At 38.5% G+C, this 18,130-nt stretch overlaps 1 protein-coding gene across 1 annotated transcript in view; it reads left to right on the plus strand.

Annotated features, from left to right (window-relative positions):
• The window catches only part of bop1 (BOP1 ribosomal biogenesis factor), a 59,417-nt gene extending 54,580 nt beyond the window's left edge, over window positions 1–4,837 (plus strand). The window contains exons 11-16 of the mRNA XM_083524422.1: window positions 178–310; window positions 1,841–2,021; window positions 2,552–2,843; window positions 3,556–3,640; window positions 3,740–3,847; window positions 4,121–4,837. Coding sequence (XP_083380548.1) covers window positions 178–310; window positions 1,841–2,021; window positions 2,552–2,843; window positions 3,556–3,640; window positions 3,740–3,847; window positions 4,121–4,274 — 953 coding nt within the window. The 3' untranslated portion in view covers window positions 4,275–4,837. The remainder of the gene's footprint in view (window positions 1–177; window positions 311–1,840; window positions 2,022–2,551; window positions 2,844–3,555; window positions 3,641–3,739; window positions 3,848–4,120) is intronic.
• Window positions 4,838–18,130: the final 13,293 nt, after the last annotated feature.

Below are 18,130 nucleotides of genomic sequence, written 5' to 3' on the forward strand. Positions count from 1 at the left end.
CTTAGCCGGGTTGCCAGAGCCTTTGTTTTTTTTTAAAGCACAACCAATAGCTTAGGAGAGTGATATAGATATCCAATCACACACACAAACACAATCTGCACGAGCATCTATGCATAAATTTGTTTGATTATACCATGAAATAGATCAAATGTTTGCACTTTGACTTTATTACCCCAGGTTCGGATGACAGCACAGTGCGCTTCTGGGAAGTGAGTACAGCACGCTGCTTGAAGACGATGGAGATGAGCGGGGCGGTAAAGAGCTTGGCGTGGAGTCCCAATCCTGCCGTGTGTCTGGTCGCCGTCAGTTAGTAAGTCCATTTCCCCTTTTCTATTCAGTTCAGCCACAGAGCAGCTTTTGCTACCAAATGTGTGCCACTTCCACCCCATGTGACCCCTCTGTATGACTTTAGATTACTAACAGCACTGTTTTTTTATTACGCTGTATAAAAGTGGTGGACAGTAACAAGGTGAATGTGATTTATTACTGTAAATGTAATTGAACTTGCTTTGATGGGCGCTTGGTGGTATCTACTTAGCAGGAACATACAGTTCAGCGTCATTCAACAGCAAGCAGAACATTGTGAGAGGAATAAAAATGAACTCGCCACAACACCTTTGGCTTCATTTGTGCGAATTTTTTAATTTATTTTTTTAAGTAGTTGAAAATGTTTTGATCTCATAATAATTAACATATCAGTGTCTGACTCATTGATATGGTGTGCTAAGAGTAAGAGTCTTTTTTTTTTTTTTTTCTTTTTTACATAAACTGAGTTGATTAAGCAAAGACTCTTGTAGTAAAAAATTATAATAGGAGCATTACAGCCATAATAAATCATAGAACTTTAAATGCTTAAGTACATTTGAAGGCAAATACTTCTGTACTTTTACTCAAGTGAAAGTTCTTACTTTTACTGAAGTCATATTTTACTTAGTGTATCGTTACTTTATCTCTAAATGGATTGTGTACTTTGTCCACCACTGGCTGTACAATTCCACTGATCATTTTCTTGCGATTATTTCCTTGTCATGCTGTATAAGAAAATTCTATTAGAAATTTCTTCAACAGCTCATTACATGAACAATTTTGTCCGATTAAATGAAGACAGTGAGGAGGCTTTGGCTGAACAGCACAGACTTGCAGTTTTTTTAATTTGAAAGCATGAAGCTAGTTGGGGGAGCTGGTAGCTTAGTGGTTAAGGCGTTGGACTTTTGATCTGAGGGTCGTGAGTTCAAATCCCAGCCACACTAAGCTGCCACCTCTGAGCCCCTGCGCAAATCCCTTAACCCCATCGCTGCTCATTTGTATGAATGGGATAAATAGAAGTCGCTCTGGATAAGAGCACAAATGTAGATGTAAATTTAGTTTCAAAATGCTATAATAGAAAATAAATCTTTCCAAATGGATCATTTGTGTGATCTTTTTTTTTTTTTTTTTTGCCACACACCTGGAAGCTGTATTTGTCCTCTATTTATTTCCATGGCATGTCAACATGTTGTGGCATTGTGGCATCTTCAAACTTCTTTTTATTGTGTCTACTATAACGGCATGCCAAAGTTTCTGTCATATGTAAAGGTAAAACATGTTCTATAATCTCAGCTGCTGTTTTCTTCTTCTTTGGGTTTGATTTCAGTTTGTATTAATGCAGCTTGTGTACCTTTTGGGACTGTTTTAAGCGATGAAGAAAGCGTAGATGCTGACATGGCATTAAAATACTACTTCTATTCTAATGGAATGTCTTTGCTTTGTAATACTGGAGGTTGATTTACAAATGATCCGAACTATAAGATACAGGAGTTCAGAGCTCCTGGATTTATTGATTGTTCTTCTGTGTATGTAGTGGTGAGACTGTAGTGCTGATAAACCCTGGGCTTGGAGATAAACTGATCTGCAGTGCAACCGATCAGCTCCTCTCGTCCTACGAGGAGCCTGAGGAGGCCAAGGAGCAGGCGGTACGGTGGGCAGTTGCTGAAGGCAAAGGTCACGACCAGGGCCAGCGGCTCATTCTCACACACCCCAAGGTAAAAAAAAGAAAAGAAAGCACAAATAACTTAAGCACACTTGAAGTCATTTCACTAGAATGTTAACATGAACTGTGTTTAATCATGTGGTTTGTTTTAATGACAGCTGCTAGTTTCTAGCAGTGTCTGTATGATATCTGTGTAAAGCTGAAATGATATAAATTTTGATGTCTCTCTTTTTTTTTTTCTTCCTCTGTGGTGCGTTCTGTCCCTCACATGCGCTGCAGCCAGGAGGCTTTTAACTATTGGCAAAAGCCACAAGGTTGTGGTTGTCTTTTTCCTGAAATGGAAAGAAATATAAGACGCCTCCAGTGTCCAATTAAAACTACTGGAAAAAGAAACGCCGGCTCACCAGCTGGCAGGCTGGTAAAGCCAGCATTAATAGTCGTAAATTTAGTCTCGGAGTGTCTTTGAGGTTATAATTGGATTAACATTGTTAAGGTTACCGCAGAATGACTTTGACCATTGACCTGCTGGTCATAACAGCCATCTTTCCCTCTGTCTCTCTCTCTCTCTCTCCTTCTTCTCAGGTGGTGAGACAGGTAACTTGGCATAGCAAAGGTGACTACCTGGCCTGCGTTATGCCCGACGACGGCAGCAGTCTGCAGGTGCTGATCCACCAGGTGAGCAAACGGCGCACACAGATCCCCTTCCGGAAGAACAAGGGCATGGTACAGTGCGTCTCTTTCCATCCGATCCGGCCCTACTTCTTTGTGGCCACACAGCGCTACGTGCGTATCTACAACCTCATCAAACAGGAGCTCACCAAGAAGCTCATGACCAACTGCAAGTGGATCTCCAGCATGGCTGTGCACCCAGGAGGTGAGTGTCCATCACTGGGTTCGGGATCTCTCAGGAGTACACAGATTTGTAAAGTGATAGCTGAGCGGTTGGTGTTAGGCTTTGGATTGGAGGGGTTCAAAATTTGGAATCCACATGATGCAATTGCTGGACCTTTGAGTAAGGCAGTTTTTAGTTACGCTGGATGACAGTGGTCTGCCAAATGTCGTAAATGTAGAGCTCAGTTTTTTAGTAAAATGATGTTAGCAGTTGACAAAACACCAAACTATCTTCCAACTATGGAAAAGAAAAATCAATCAATCTGTAAATTGATTTCTGTCTCTAGCATGTAAATTAGCTTCTGTGTATAAATTACTTCTTGAGTTAACAACCTGTTGATTTAGCAATGGTGTGGTTCTGATATCTTATACTATATGGATAAAAGTTTGTCAACACCTTAACGTGTGGTTATCATCCCATTGCACATTTACTCCCCGTTTGCTATTATAAAATCCTCCACTCTTCTGGGAAGATGTTCCACTAGATTCTGGAGTGTGTTTGTGGAGATCTGTCCTCATTCAGCCACAAAGGTGTTAGTAAAGTCAGGTACTGATGTCGGTGAGGTGAGGAGGCCATCGCGTGCAATCAGCACTCCAGTTGATCCCAAATGTGTTGAATAAGGATATAGAGCCCTATAGCAGGCCGCTCAAGATCACTCCAACCCATGTGTTTGCTTCGTTTCTAATTTTGCCAGGTGACAATGTGATCTGCGGGAGCTACGACTGTCGACTGGCTTGGTTTGACTTGGATCTGTCTACAAAGCCGTATAAAGTGCTCCGGTGAGATGATTGTGGTGTCCAAAGGAACTCTAAGAGGAACATTTTGCTAATACCAATACTTGTAGCTCTTATGGTAATGTTTTCTTTGTCTTTAATCAGGCATCATAAGAAGGCTCTGAGGAGCGTAGCCTACCACAAGCACTACCCTCTGTTCGCTTCGGGTTCAGATGATGGCAGTGTTGTGGTCTCTCACGGGATGGTCTACAAGTGAGTGTCCTCTCCCTTCATCTTCTTGATCCAGTCAGTATGGTTAGAAAGGCTCTTTGAGTCGGAGAAATAGTCCATGCATGGTCCAAAGGCATCAATTCGGGCTCTGTGTTTGTAACCAGCCAGAGGATGCTTATAGTGTAAATCATAGTTCCATTAATATAGACTTTAGTAACTATAACATTCACCACCATTTTACCTCCTCCATCATTTTTGATAACACTTATTCCCACTTTCTAAACCAGTCTCATGCACTCTCGTTCTTTTTCACAGCGACCTGTTACAGAATCCCCTCATTGTCCCGGTGAAAGTTCTGAAAGGTCATACCATCGCACATGACCTGGGGGTGCTCGATGTGGCATTCCATCCTACTCAACCCTGGGTCTTCTCCTCGGGGGCTGATGGAACAGTCCGTCTTTTTACCTAGTCAGCAAGTTTTCTGTAGCTAACTGGATAAGGAGTGAACGTTTTTTTCTTGTTTTTTTTTTATTCTACATTTGTACAACTTTTAGTACATCTACATCTTGTTACTCCCAGAAAATATGTGCGCTCAGTATAATTGCCCTGTCTGTCACAATTTTATTAGAAACATGAGGGAAAAAAACACGTATTTTCACTTGCTTCACGTCCATAAACCAAAAACGTGTTCAATTACCTACAAACCTAAACAGTGAGAGATCCGGAAGGCCTTTTTTCCACACCGGGCCGAGCAGCTGTCTCACGGTGAAGCAAGTATGAACCGCTAATCTTTGGACAATGAGACAACTCATGGAAAAAATATATATGTTCAACTGTTATTCATGCCAAAAGATACAAGAAAGAATAAAGTTCAGGCTGCGAGTTTCAGAAGTCCTTTCTTTACCAAGGCTAATTTTTCAATTAAACCCGAGCTCGTTTTACATCTTGATTTTGAACTGCTGTGTAAGTCCTTTGCCAGTATTCGTGATCAGGCACGTTACAGCGAGTCATTAAACATGTTGAGTTGTGAAACATCGACTGAGTGAATTTCTGAGAAACATTATTTTTAATTAAACATGGTGTTCCTTGAAGGGCCTTTTTTTTGGGCTTTTTCTTTTGCTGTCTTTTCTTCCTTCGCATTGCCACAGGTCAGCAAGGGTGATTTGAAAACTCCTGAAATATATGCAGCAGGAGACTGGGGAATGGGGCTCTTTTCCTGTGTGGGGAGGCCCAGACGTGAGCGATCAGAAGCCTGTGTGTATTATAGATCGGGTTTCAGCAAGGCAGTCCACCTGCAGGCGTCTCTCACCACGAATCTCGAGTCTGCACGCCTGCCGATCTCGTAGGAGTGTTGGGGCAAACCTGTCAGCTTTGTTCACACCATTTCTACAGTCTAAAACACCAAACTTGAATAAATGTCTTCACTGATATTTTGGAAAGAATGAGTATTGAATTTAGATTTTGTGATCATTCTGCTCATGGCATGTACAAAATGGTCTATAATTAGCATTAAAACTACAGTCTTGTTTCTGTCCCCATCACAGAAATGGACATTGAGGCTCATTATAATAAGAGTAATGTTTTCTAATATAATTTACATATACATTATTATAATTTGCATATATTATAATATCAATGACGTGTTATAATTGAGTGATGTGTTCCGTTCTATTTCTTATTGAAGAGCAGGATGTTGTGTTGGGGGTATGATTGCCTTCCACTTCATGCACTGTTACAAATCCACTGTTACTGTTACAAAGTCTATGCATTGTTACAAGTTCCAGGGCGGTTTCCTGCTTTTTGGCACCCTAGGTGAGATTCTTATTGTCAACCCCCTCTTCACAATGCTCCGCCCCCACTCACCATACAGATTATTCTCACCCTTCCATAAAAAAGGTTAAACACAATGAATAATCATATAATTACCTGAGTGCAAATATGTAAATATCTACTGGATATAAAACTTAAGCAGAAAAACAGGTAAATGATTTAAATGCAAATAAACAAAATTTCACAATGTTATCAGCTATTAAGTATTATAAAATAATTATGCACATTCATGTTCAAAGGGAAATAACTGGTAAATAACTCAAATACATTTTTGCATATTTTAGCATATATTAAGCATGGACAGTGTTCCCTGTCACCCTCTACATCTCTCTCTCTTTCCTAACAGCAGCAGCCACTATCACCAAAGAGACTGTTAGTCAGTTAATCGTAATTGATCATAATGCATCATAAATAAAAATGATTTAATAATTATATAACGACTGCATAGTTTGCCTATTCTTAGAAACGGTGCTGACATTTTCATTATTTAAGTAAGATTAGATTTAACCATGCTGCCCAACTGCCCACTAAAGGAATGTTCTTTGTCGCATTTACTTGTCACTAACATTTGATTCGTGTAGCGTTTTACACCATACAGCCAAAAGTTTTTGGACACGACCATCACATCCATATGTGCTCCTTAACCAAACATTTAAACACACAGTTGTATAAAATGTCTTATGTTGTAGTGTTACAATTTCCTGTACACACAGCGAGCTCCATGAAGACGTGGTGTGTTAAGGCTGAAGAAGAAGATCTCAAGTGTCCAAAAAAACATAAAAACATATGGATGTGGTGGACAGGTGAGCCTACAAACTTTTGCTTGTATAGTATAGTGTGTGTGAGTACCGAAAATAAAGATGATTTTTTTTTTACGAACGTGATCATTTAATTTTATATGTATACAAATAGCAATACGAAAAAAAAGCTTGATCAGAATCGCATATGTTTCAGACTAGATCCTGTAGGAAGTACAAAAATGTTATTATACACACTTAAGTGCACAAAATAAAAAAATCGCTGACTACCAAAGACCACAGTTATTAACGTGGATTGGTTAGAAATTAATAGGCAAGTTTAAAAAAAAAAAAAAAAACTTTAGTACAAATAATTATGAGCTGGGATGCTGTAGAAAACACACAGCATGCAGAAAGTGGTGGTATTTATTACCACAGTAGAAAGAAAAAAAAAAAAATAGGAAAATATTTTGACTGAACTGAGCTTTTTTCTTTGAAGAGCCAGAAATAAATCTTGATTGAGGGCCTTGGGCCAAAAATAAATCTTGCATTACACCAAACATATTAAAATTCAAGTTGCCATGTTTCCTCTAATTTACGATGCAAAATATATATATATATATACAGTGAGGAAAATAAGTATTTGAACACCTTGCTATTTTGCAAGTTCTCCCACTTAGAAATCATGGAGGGGTCTGAAATTGTCATCGTAGGTGCATGTCCACTGTGAGAGTCATAATCTAAAAAAAAAAATCAAGAAATCACACTATATGATTTTTAAACTATTTATTTGTATGATACAGCTGCAAATAAGTATTTGAACACCTGTCTATAAGCTAGAATTCCGACCCTCAAAGACCTGTTAGTCTGCCTTTAAAATGTCCACCTCCACTAAATTTATTATCCTAAATTAGATGCACCTGTTTGAGGTCGTTAGCTGCATAAAGACACCTGTCCACCCCATACAATCAGTAAAAATCCAACTACTAACATGGCCAAGACCAAAGAGCTGTCCAAAGACACCCGAGACAAAATTGTACACCTCCACAAGGCTGGAAAGGGCTACGGGGAAATTGCCAAGCAGCTTGGTGAAAAAAGATCCACTGTTGGAGCAATCATTAGAAAATGGAAGAAGCTAAACATGACTGTCAATCTCCCTCGGACTGGGGCTCCATGCAAGATCTCACCTCGTGTTGTCTCAATGATCCTAAGGAAAGTGAGAAATCAGCCCAGAACTACACGGGAGGAGCTGGTCAATGACCTGAAAAGAGCTGGGACCACCGTTTCCAAGGTTACTGTTAGTAATACACTAAGACGTCATGGTCTGAAATCATGCATGGCACAGAAGGTTCCCCTGCTTAAACCAGCACATGTCCAGGCACGTCTTAAGTTTGCCAATGACCATTTGGATGATCCAGAGGAGTCATGGGAGAAAGTCATGTGGTCAGATGAGACCAAAATAGAACATTTAAGTCATAATTCCACTAAACGTGTTTGGAGGAAGAAGAATGATGAGTACCATCCCAAGAACACCGTCCCTACTGTGAAGCATGGGGGTGGTAGCATCATGCTTTGGGGGTGTTTTTCTGCACATGGGTCAGGGCGACTGCACTGTATTAAGGAGAGGATGACCGGGGCCATGTATTGCGAGATTTTGGGGAACAACCTCCTTCCCTCAGTTAGAGCATAGAAGATGAGTCGAGGCTGGGTCTTCCAACATGACAATGACCCGAAGCACACAGGCAGGATAACCAAGGAGTGGCTCTGTAAGAAGCATATCAAGGTTCTGCCGTCGCCTAGCCAGTCTCCAGACCTAAATCCAATAGAGAATCTTTGGAGGGATCTCAAACTCCGTGTTTCTCAGCGAAAGGCCAGAAACCTGACTGATCTAGAGAATATCTGTGTGGAGGAGTGGGCCAAAATCCCTCCTGCAGTGTGTGCAAACCTGGTGAAAAACTACAGGACACGTTTGACCTCTGTAATTGCAAACCAAGGCTACTGTACCAAATATTAACATTGACTTCCTCAGGTGTTCAAATACTTATTTGCAGCTGTATCATACAAATAAATAGTTAAAAAATCATACATTGTAATTTCTGGATTTTTTTTTTTTTAGATTATGTCTCTCACAGTGGACATGCACCTACGATGACAATTTCAGACCCCTCCATGATTTCTAAGTGGGAGAACTTGCAAAATAGCAAGGTGTTCAAATACTTATTTTCCTCACTGTATATATACAGTACAGACCAAAAGTTTGGACACACCTTCTCATTCAAAGAGTTTTCTTTATTTTCATGACTATGAAAATTGTAGAGTCACACTAAAGGCATCAAGGGCTATTTGACCAAGAAGGAGAGTGATGGGGTGCTGCGCCAGATGACCTGACCTCCACAGTCACCGGACCTGAACCCAATCGAGATGTTTAGGGGTGAGCTGGACCGCAGAGTGAAGGCAAAAGGGCCAACAAGTGCCAAGCATCTCTCGGGGAACTCCTTCAAGACTGTTGGAAGAACATTTCAGGTGACTACCTCTTGAAGCTCATCAAGAGAATGCCAAGAGTGTGCAAAGCAGTAATCAAAGCAAAAGGTGGCTACTTTGAAGAACCTACAATATGACATTTTTCAGTTGTTTCACACTTTTTTGTTATGTATATAATTCCATATATAATTCCACATGTGTTAATTCATAGTTTTGATGCCTTTAGTGTGAATCTACAATTTTCATAGTCATGAAAATAAAGAAAACTCTTTGAATAAGAAGGTGTGTCCAAACTTTTGGTCTGTACTGTGTATATATATATATATATATATATATATATATATATATATATATATATATATATATATATATATATATATATATATATATATATATATACATTAGTAATATGCTTAATTAAACTAATGCAGGTCCAGTTCAGTGAAACTTATAATACAATGAGAAAAAATATAATTTATTGTTCGAGTATTCAATACGTAATACAACTGTGGATCACCACACAACCCTTTTTGGGCTTTCTCTGATCTATTTATTTGTCTTTGATTTTATTGTATTGGTTTGGCTTTTTGTGCGAGTAGAAGTTTTTAAGTTCTTTAAATGAGCACAAGATGCACTATTCTTTTTATTTGTGTGTTTGTTTTGTTGCCTGCCCTAAATGCTTCTTTTTTTGGCTCTATATTAAACCATATATCTACTATATTTTTGTATACCCAGCCCAGAATATACAAAAGATGTCATTGCTTAGTTTACAGAGCCACCCAATGACTAAGGCAGAATTTTTGTGTGAAATACTGATACATTTTAACTTGTAGCAGCACTGCGACCCAAAACAAAAAAATTAAATGAAAATATTTATTTGGTGGTTATTGAGCTGTAAGCAGCATTTGATTTGGATAAGAACTTTTTGTTCTGCAGCTCAACCAGACCATCTCCTGAACCCCTAAAACTAAAGGTAAAATCAGATGTGCTGTACATATCTTAGCACAGATTTTAAGACATTAGACTTCTAATCCAAAAGTCATGTGTTTAAATCCCAGCATCACTAAATTGTCGCTGTAAAACCCTTAAGCATGGCTCTTTACACTCAAGTGCTCAGTTGTATAAAGAAGATAATTGTTGGTCGTCTGAATAAGGGCGTCTGCCAAATGCCGTAAATGTAAGTGTATCTTCCTATTAAAAAGTGAAAATTGCCATGAATCTTAAGTTATACTGTACTCTTCCCACAATTACATGTTTTTAGTCTTAAAAATGATAAAAAAAAATAAAAATTGCTGTAAGACTGGAGTTCTAAGGCTACACCACCTTTGTAGGCCTTAATTCAAACACCCACACAAATTAATATGCATACACTCACTACTGAGTCTTTCACAATATGGGAGAAAGTACATACAGTATTGTTCAAAATAATAGCAGTACAATGTGACTAACCAGAATAATCCAGGTTTTTAGTATATTTTTTATTGCTACGTGGCAAACAAGTTACCAGTAGGTGCAGTAGATTCTCAGAAAACAAACAAGACGCAGCATTCATGATATGCACGCTCGTAAGGCTGTGCAATTGGGCAATTAGTTGAAAGGGGTGTGTTAAAAAAAATAGCAGTGTGGCATTCAATCACTGAGGTCATCAATTTTGTGAAAAAACAGGTGTGAATCAGGTGGCCCCTATTTAAGGATGAAGCCAGCACTTGTTGAACATGCATTTGAAAGCCTGAGGAAAATAGGTCGTTCAGAAGAACAGCATACTTTGATTAAAAAGTTGATTGGAGAGGGGAAAACCTATAAAGAGGTGCAAAAAATTATAGGCTGTTCAGCTAAAATGATCTCCAATGCCTTAAAATGGAGAGCAAAACCAGAGAGACGTGGAAGACAACCATCAAAATGGATCGAAGAATAACCAGAATGGCAAAGGCTCAGCCAATGATCAGCTCCAGGATGATCAAAGACAGTCTGGAGTTACCTGTAAGTACTGTGACAGTTAGAAGATGTCTGTGTATAGCTAATCTATTTTCAAGAATCCCCCGCAAAGTCCCTCTGTTAAAAAAAAAGGCATGTGCAGAAGAGGTCACAATTTGCCAAAGAACACATCAACTGGCCTAAAGAGAAATGCAGGAACATTTTGTGGACTGATGAGAGTAAAATTGTTCTTTTTGGGTCCAAGGGCCACAGACAGTTTGTGAGACGACCCCCAAACTCTGAATTCAAGCCACACTACACAGTGAAGACAGTGAAGCATGGTGGTGCAAGCATCATGATATGGGCATGTTTCTCCTACTATGGTGTTGGGCCTATTTATCGCATACCAGGGATCATGGATCAGTTTGCATATGTCAAAATACTTGAAGAGGTCATGTTGCCTTATGCTGAAGAGGACATGCCCTCGAAATGGTTGTTTCAACAAGACAATGACCCCAAACACACTAGTAAGCGAGCAAAGTCTTGGTTCCAAACCAACAAAATTAATGTTATGGAGTGGCCAGCCCAATCCCCGGACCTTAATCCAATCGAGAACTTGTGGGGTGATCAAAAATGCTGTTTCTGAAGCAAAACCAAGAAATGTAAATGAATTGTGGAATGTTGTTAAAGAATCATGGAGTGGAATAACAGCTGAGAGATGCCACAAGTTGGTTGACTCCATGCCACACAGATGTGAAGCAGTTTTAAAAAACTGTGGTCATACAACTAAATATTAGTTTAGTGATTCACAGGATTGCTAAATCCTAGAAACAAAAATGTTTGTACAAAATAGTTTTGAGTTTGTACAGTCAACGGCATACACTGCTATTTTTTTTTTAACACACCCCTTTCAACTAATTGCTCAATTGCACAGCCTTACGAGCGTGCATATCATGAATGCTGGGTCTTGTTTGTTTTCTGAGAATCTACTGCACCTACTGGTAACTTGTTTGCCACGTAGCAATAAAAAATATACTAAAAACCTGGATTATTCTGGTTAGTCACATTGTACTGCTATTATTTTGAACAATACTGTAAATATATATATATATATATATATATATATATATATATATATATATATATATATATACATACACAGTGGTGTGAAAAAGTGGTGCATGTTGTGTTCAGTTGTGTTATATTTTACTAATGTTTAAATTATTCATTCATTCATTTTCTCCCGCTTATCCGTAATTCGGGTCGCGGGGGCAGCACTCTAAGCAGGCCCCCGCCTTCGACTGCTGCCCAATCCACACAGCACCGTCCCTTACGGTCCCTCCTGCAGGTGGTGAGCCCACGGGAAGGCGGCCCGACATCACGGACCTTGATATTTCCCTCGTAAGGGACCCCCGGAGCATAGAGGGTTAAGGGCCTTGCTCAAGGGCCCAAGAGTGGCAGCTTGGCGATACCGGGGTTGAACCCCAGACCTTCCGATCGGCAACCCAGCGCCTTAACCGCTGGAGCCACCACTCCCCCATGTGTTTAAATTAGTTTGATCTAATTTAATTGGATGTTAGACACATGGCGTTTCTCCACCTTCCTCTTGACGCCCCACAGGTGATTAATAGGCTTCAGGTCTGGAGACATACAGGCAGTTGTCATCTTGGCGATGGGTTTGAGGTTGTTTTCATGTTGGAAAACTGCCGTTTGACCCAGGTGCTGAAGGAAGGGCGTCAAGTTCTGCTTCAGAATGTCACAGTACATGTTGGAATTCATGTTTTCCTCAATATACCATAGCTCCCCAGTACCAGCAGCACTCATGAAGTCCCAGACCATGATGCTACCATCACCATGCTTGCCTGCAGGCAAGACAAAATTGTATTTTGCTTCTGCAACCTCTAAAGCAATGCTGCAGCACTCGTGCATCTGTTTTTGAAGCAGCTTCTGCACCTGACGCACAACACAAAGAATTAACCTTCTTTGATGGACCCTTTCAAAGTCTGTTCAAAGATAAAACCATCTTGGAAAACCTCTGTAAGACCCTGGCCACTGTATATATATATATATATATATATATATATATATATATATATATATATATATATATATATATATATATATATATATATATATATATATAGTGAGGAGTGTACTGTGTACTCACTTTTGTGAGATAGTGTGTGTGTGTGTGTGTGTGTGTGTGTGTGTGTGTGTGTGTGTGTGTGTGTAGGGTTGAGGTCAGATCTTCCACTACAACCTCTACTACCCATGTAAACCACATCTTCTTGAAGCTGGCTTAACATTGGCACATTGTCATGTTGGAACACGCTTTAGTTCTATTTTTTCAGTTTAAGGGAAGTGATTGTGTGCATCCAACTTTGTAGTAACAATTTGGAGAAGAACCAGATATGGCTGGAAAACTTTTGTCCCAATACTTTTGTCCATATTCAGTGTATGAATGTGTGTATAAATGTAATCTGGGACCATCATTTTACCCCAAATGATCAATTAACACCAAGATAAAAGAAAACTGCTCAACTGTAGATGGATATATTCAGCATTGCCCCAACATGCTTCTGCCATAACGGCCTTAAAGAAATCATACAACTCGTATTATTATTAATATTATTCAGTCACTACTTTAGAATATTGGTTGCATACAGAAATTGTAAAGCTTTTAATAACATCCACTTGTCTGTGGAGCAGAATGTTTAGTGTAAAAAAAATGACGGGCCGTGGTGTTTAAGGTGCAATGCCGCGATCTGGAAAAGCGGAGACGGGACGTCCAGACATGCTAAACACTCTTATACAGACTAAAAATGGCACAAGACAGATTCTGGGGCGAAGCGTTTGTCTGTAAGATGACATGGTAAGCGCTCAGAAAGACTTGGTGACCTTTTAATGACTTCCTCTGGTCGGCTCGTTTTTGCATGAACAGCTGAATGATCAGAGGTACAGCCTGACGGGCCATCACTGATGCTTGTCCCTGCTGTAAAACTCTTTTTATTAGCTCTGCTAGACAGCGTACAATGAATCTGTTTTTTTTTTTTATTATATTCAGGGTTTTGTGCTGTTAAATACATAAGTTGCACCACATATTTTGCATCTTGCCTGTCCATGATTTGAGTATGACTTCAGACAGTGGCACCGAAAAAGTCTGCAAAGAAACCCCTTTGGAGGCTTTGAATGTCTGTCATGGCCTGTCTCGCCCACAAGCGTGTGTGTGTGTGTGTGTGTGTGTGTGTGTGTGTGTGTGTGTGTGTGTGTGTGTGTGTGTACACACGTACCTGTGGTTTTCCTGTAAGTGAAACCCAATAACAGTCCCATTGCATCACTCTGAATACTTTTAGAGGAAAATGGATGCAATCTTGGCAGGAACTAAGTGTTTCCATTGCTTTTTCAAAATCTTTTTCCTCCTTTACTTACTTTCCCCACAGAGAGCGCGGTCAAAACAAACAGCAAATATGTGGTGTAGAGAAACTGGGCACGAGGAAAGCCACATTCCACTCTAAGTGGAAAAAATTAGAGTCCAATTCTACCCTGTCTGAGTTCTAAAGCTCCTAGCCGTTTTTGCTCCCATAAATTAATTTACGAACGTCGCTAAGAGGCCGAGCGTTTTCGACGGCTCATAATCGCGCTGTCATCGGCCGTTTCGCCGTAATACCCCCTATAGAAATGCGAAACGAGGAGAAATGAGTGTGAGTTATGCCATCAGTAGGCATGATGCATCACATGGCCACACTCTGGACTAAGACTCACCACGCAGGCTGTCATTCTGACAAATGACACTCACGATGTAGAAACAGCTGGACTGCAGTGTGACGAAATCTGTGCTTGAAATAGTAGAAAGAAGGCCGTTATTACATACCACTATCAATCTCGTTGATGAATGTATCAGTTATATGTACAGAAAAATAGCTTAACTTGTGGCCTTGTATTTGGTAAAGTGAACAGTATCAAAAAGATATACACAGCTAGCAGTTACTCTCCCCAAATATAAACCCCGGTACATCTCTACAAAAACTTTGAGAATCCGGGATGCAATGTAGTTGAGATGATTAGCTGTTAATTAGAGATATGATCCAAAAATGTGCCTTTTTTTCCAAAACTGAAGTCATCTGAGTGCACCACTAACTAGCATTACCTACCTATAGAAATCCTATATCTTTATTTTCTACCATACAACTGCTGCAAATCACTGGTAATGGTCTGTTCTTGCACTGTATTCATTCCTCACACAAGAGCTTTGGCAGAAGATGCCTGTATCATACTCTTACTTTCCTCCAGAGGTCTTTGGCTTTTGAATGTTCTAGTGCATGGAGAAATAGTGCCTCAAATGTGATCTGGCATTTCAATGCATTAAAAAAAATCTTTGCCAAAACACCCAAAGCCTTCTTGAAGTATTTATTATGGTGTTTTCTGTCAAAATTGGATTTTACTCAATTTGCTAATGCACGCTATTATTTACACACTGTCAAATCTTACCCATAGAAAAAACATGCTGTAAATTTTCAAATGTTACATTTTCCCTTCAGTTGAACTAAGAGACTCAACCCTGCTCAGCATGATAATACCCCCCTTACACAAAGCCAGCTCCATGAAAGTATTCTTTACACAATTTTTTGGAGTGGAAGATCTTGAGTGGCCTGCTACAAAGCTCTGACCTCGACCCTATAAACACCTTTGGGATGAATTGGAATGCTGACTGCACCCCGGGCCTCCATCATCAGTACCTGACTTTACTTACACTCTTTAGAATGAGCACAAATCTCCAAAAGCACACTCTAAAATCTAGTGGAACATCATCCCAGAAGAGTGGAGGTTGTTTTAGGAAATGGGGACTAAATGTGAAAGGAAAAACATTTTATCAATCATAATTCATCCTCATTATCTGTGCCATTAGCAAAATCAGCACTACAAAGAAGTTTTCAAAAATATTTCTTTTTTTGAATTTTTATTTGTTTTTTGAACTATTGCTATTAAAAAAAAATGGGGTCAAATTTCTAATATCAGGGGACACAATTCATATTCTCTAAACTCCCACTTACATTTATAGCATATATTTACAGTTTTTCTCAGTTGTTTTGGAGCATTTCTCGAATCATCCTTAAGATTTGCAAATCCGTAAGTGCATTCTCAAAACAATGTGAACAAACAGCACAATACATTGGATTTCTTGCAAAAGCCTGTTTTTTGCTCAAAATCCTTAGTACTTTTCTCAAAAGTAAGTATTTGTGTCAATGAACATATCATTGGCATCAAAATAACAAGTCCTTTTATTACTGTTTATGAACAAGAGAGACAAAATGTTTAGTCATTTTTTCAATATGACTGCTTTATTTTAGTATTTCCTGATGTAAACAATGTTTTGGATTGTGGATTAGGATTGGAAGTATTGAAAATGCACAAGACTGAATTGGCAACTATGAATGAACAAATTTACACATTACTGTATGTGGGATATTGATTGTAAGAGACTGGACAGGATTCACACTTTTTTATTGTTCTTTACTGGTGGACTGAATTAAAAATTACAATATAATGTGATTGTGAGAAAATAAAAAAACACAAATTTAAATTCTAAAAGGTAAACATAGGAAACACTTCTTAGGCAGAACTGCACATGCCGCACTATACAGTGTAATCAGTCTCTACCCCCTGACGTCCCAGTCTGTCGGGCCACAGATTTTCATCCACATCACAACAGATATCATCCCTTGCAATACCATTGTGAGGCCATGATTGACAACATGGTCCACAATAGTTGGTCTAATTTAATCTGAAATGTGCCTATGTCTCTGGCCTCTTCTTCCTCTTCCTCTATTTTGCCTCCTTACCCTTCCAGCATGCACCCTTATTCTTGGCTCTCGACCATCTTCGTTTATTAGTTGTTCATCGATTTTCAACAATTGTAAATCCGTGTTTTGCTCTTTTTATATACACTCGCCAATTACAGTAAAGGTTCACGAGATTAAGCCTTGACTTGTTTTAGAGAACTAGTTGATTATTGGTTGATCTGAAAGTGAACACGCCCCTATATTAGTGACGTTCAAGGTTCATCTGCACAATTCATCAATTCAAGACACATTTACCAAAAAAGTTTAATAGAACTGTGAAGAAGAAGAGCTTGACAAATTCTGACAACTGGTTAAACCATTTTGCATTTAATGACTTATCCAATGAACTGATGCCTAAATGTTTTGGGGGTTAAAACCATTTAGGTGAAACTCGTATAATACATTTTGATCAACATGACATGAACAACTGATAATGTAGGAAACAACAGACACTTGTACACAATCGATTAAATGATGTACAAAAGCATTCGCAATTTGATCAAAGCAACAAGAAATGTTCTTATAATGCGCACAAATGACTAAATGATGTGGAGGTTGAACGAGTAGTTTTAAGAATTTCATTTCTGATCTGAGAAACGCTCCAAAGCGACTGAGAAAAACTGTAATTTAATATACTGTATATCATTTTGAATTCACTGTTCTGATAGACTCTTCATTAAATCAGTCACAAAGTAAGAATAGACTAATAACATCCAACATCCTAAATATGATCATATGACATTTTTTATTAATGTAAGATGATAATAAACCAAACTGAAATTTTTACTAATTTCAAGCTTTATATTTTTTATACTATTGATATTTCTTATAAAAAATAAATGCATAAAATATTATTTAAAATGTAAAAGATTCACTAGATTAAAAGAAAAGATTATTTGCCAATAGACAATTTCAAGCTTAAAATTAGTAAAGAAATATAATTTATAATTAGGTTCGATAATCTTGTAATGAGCTTTAATGTAAATCATGTAAAAGGATACAAGAGATACATTTGACTTTATTTGCAATATTTTATAACTTGTTATTTTCAGCCTTTTGCACGTTAACTGATGGCTTTGAAATGAAAATGATCTACAGTGTTATACATAACACATCATTTGTAGTTTAGATAAATGTAAACCCTGTTAAATATTCATTTCATACTTGTATTAGTTGAACACATTGGGCACAAAGTAAGCAGCACAATGTTCATAGCTCTTATTTTCTTCTGATCTATGAAGTTCAAATTACTGTAAATACTCAAATTAGGAATGTATCACAAAAAACCCTAAAACAACCTCAATTCTAGAGGTCAAATTATTCCAGTTAAGGTGATCTTATATCTTACTGTGAGTATATGACAATGTTATGTTCATGAGATAAAATAAAGAAATTATTCGCCAATATTAGTCAGATGTCAGCAGATTAATTTATCAACTATTCTTTGTTCATGTTCCAGTCTCATCAAATTGCAATGGATAAAAAAAAAAATCCAACGTTAGTGACTCTCAAAGTACAGATTA

This window comes from Silurus aristotelis (assembly GCF_946808225.1).
Source record: "Silurus aristotelis genome assembly, chromosome: 21".
Lineage (NCBI taxonomy): Eukaryota > Metazoa > Chordata > Actinopteri > Siluriformes > Siluridae > Silurus > Silurus aristotelis.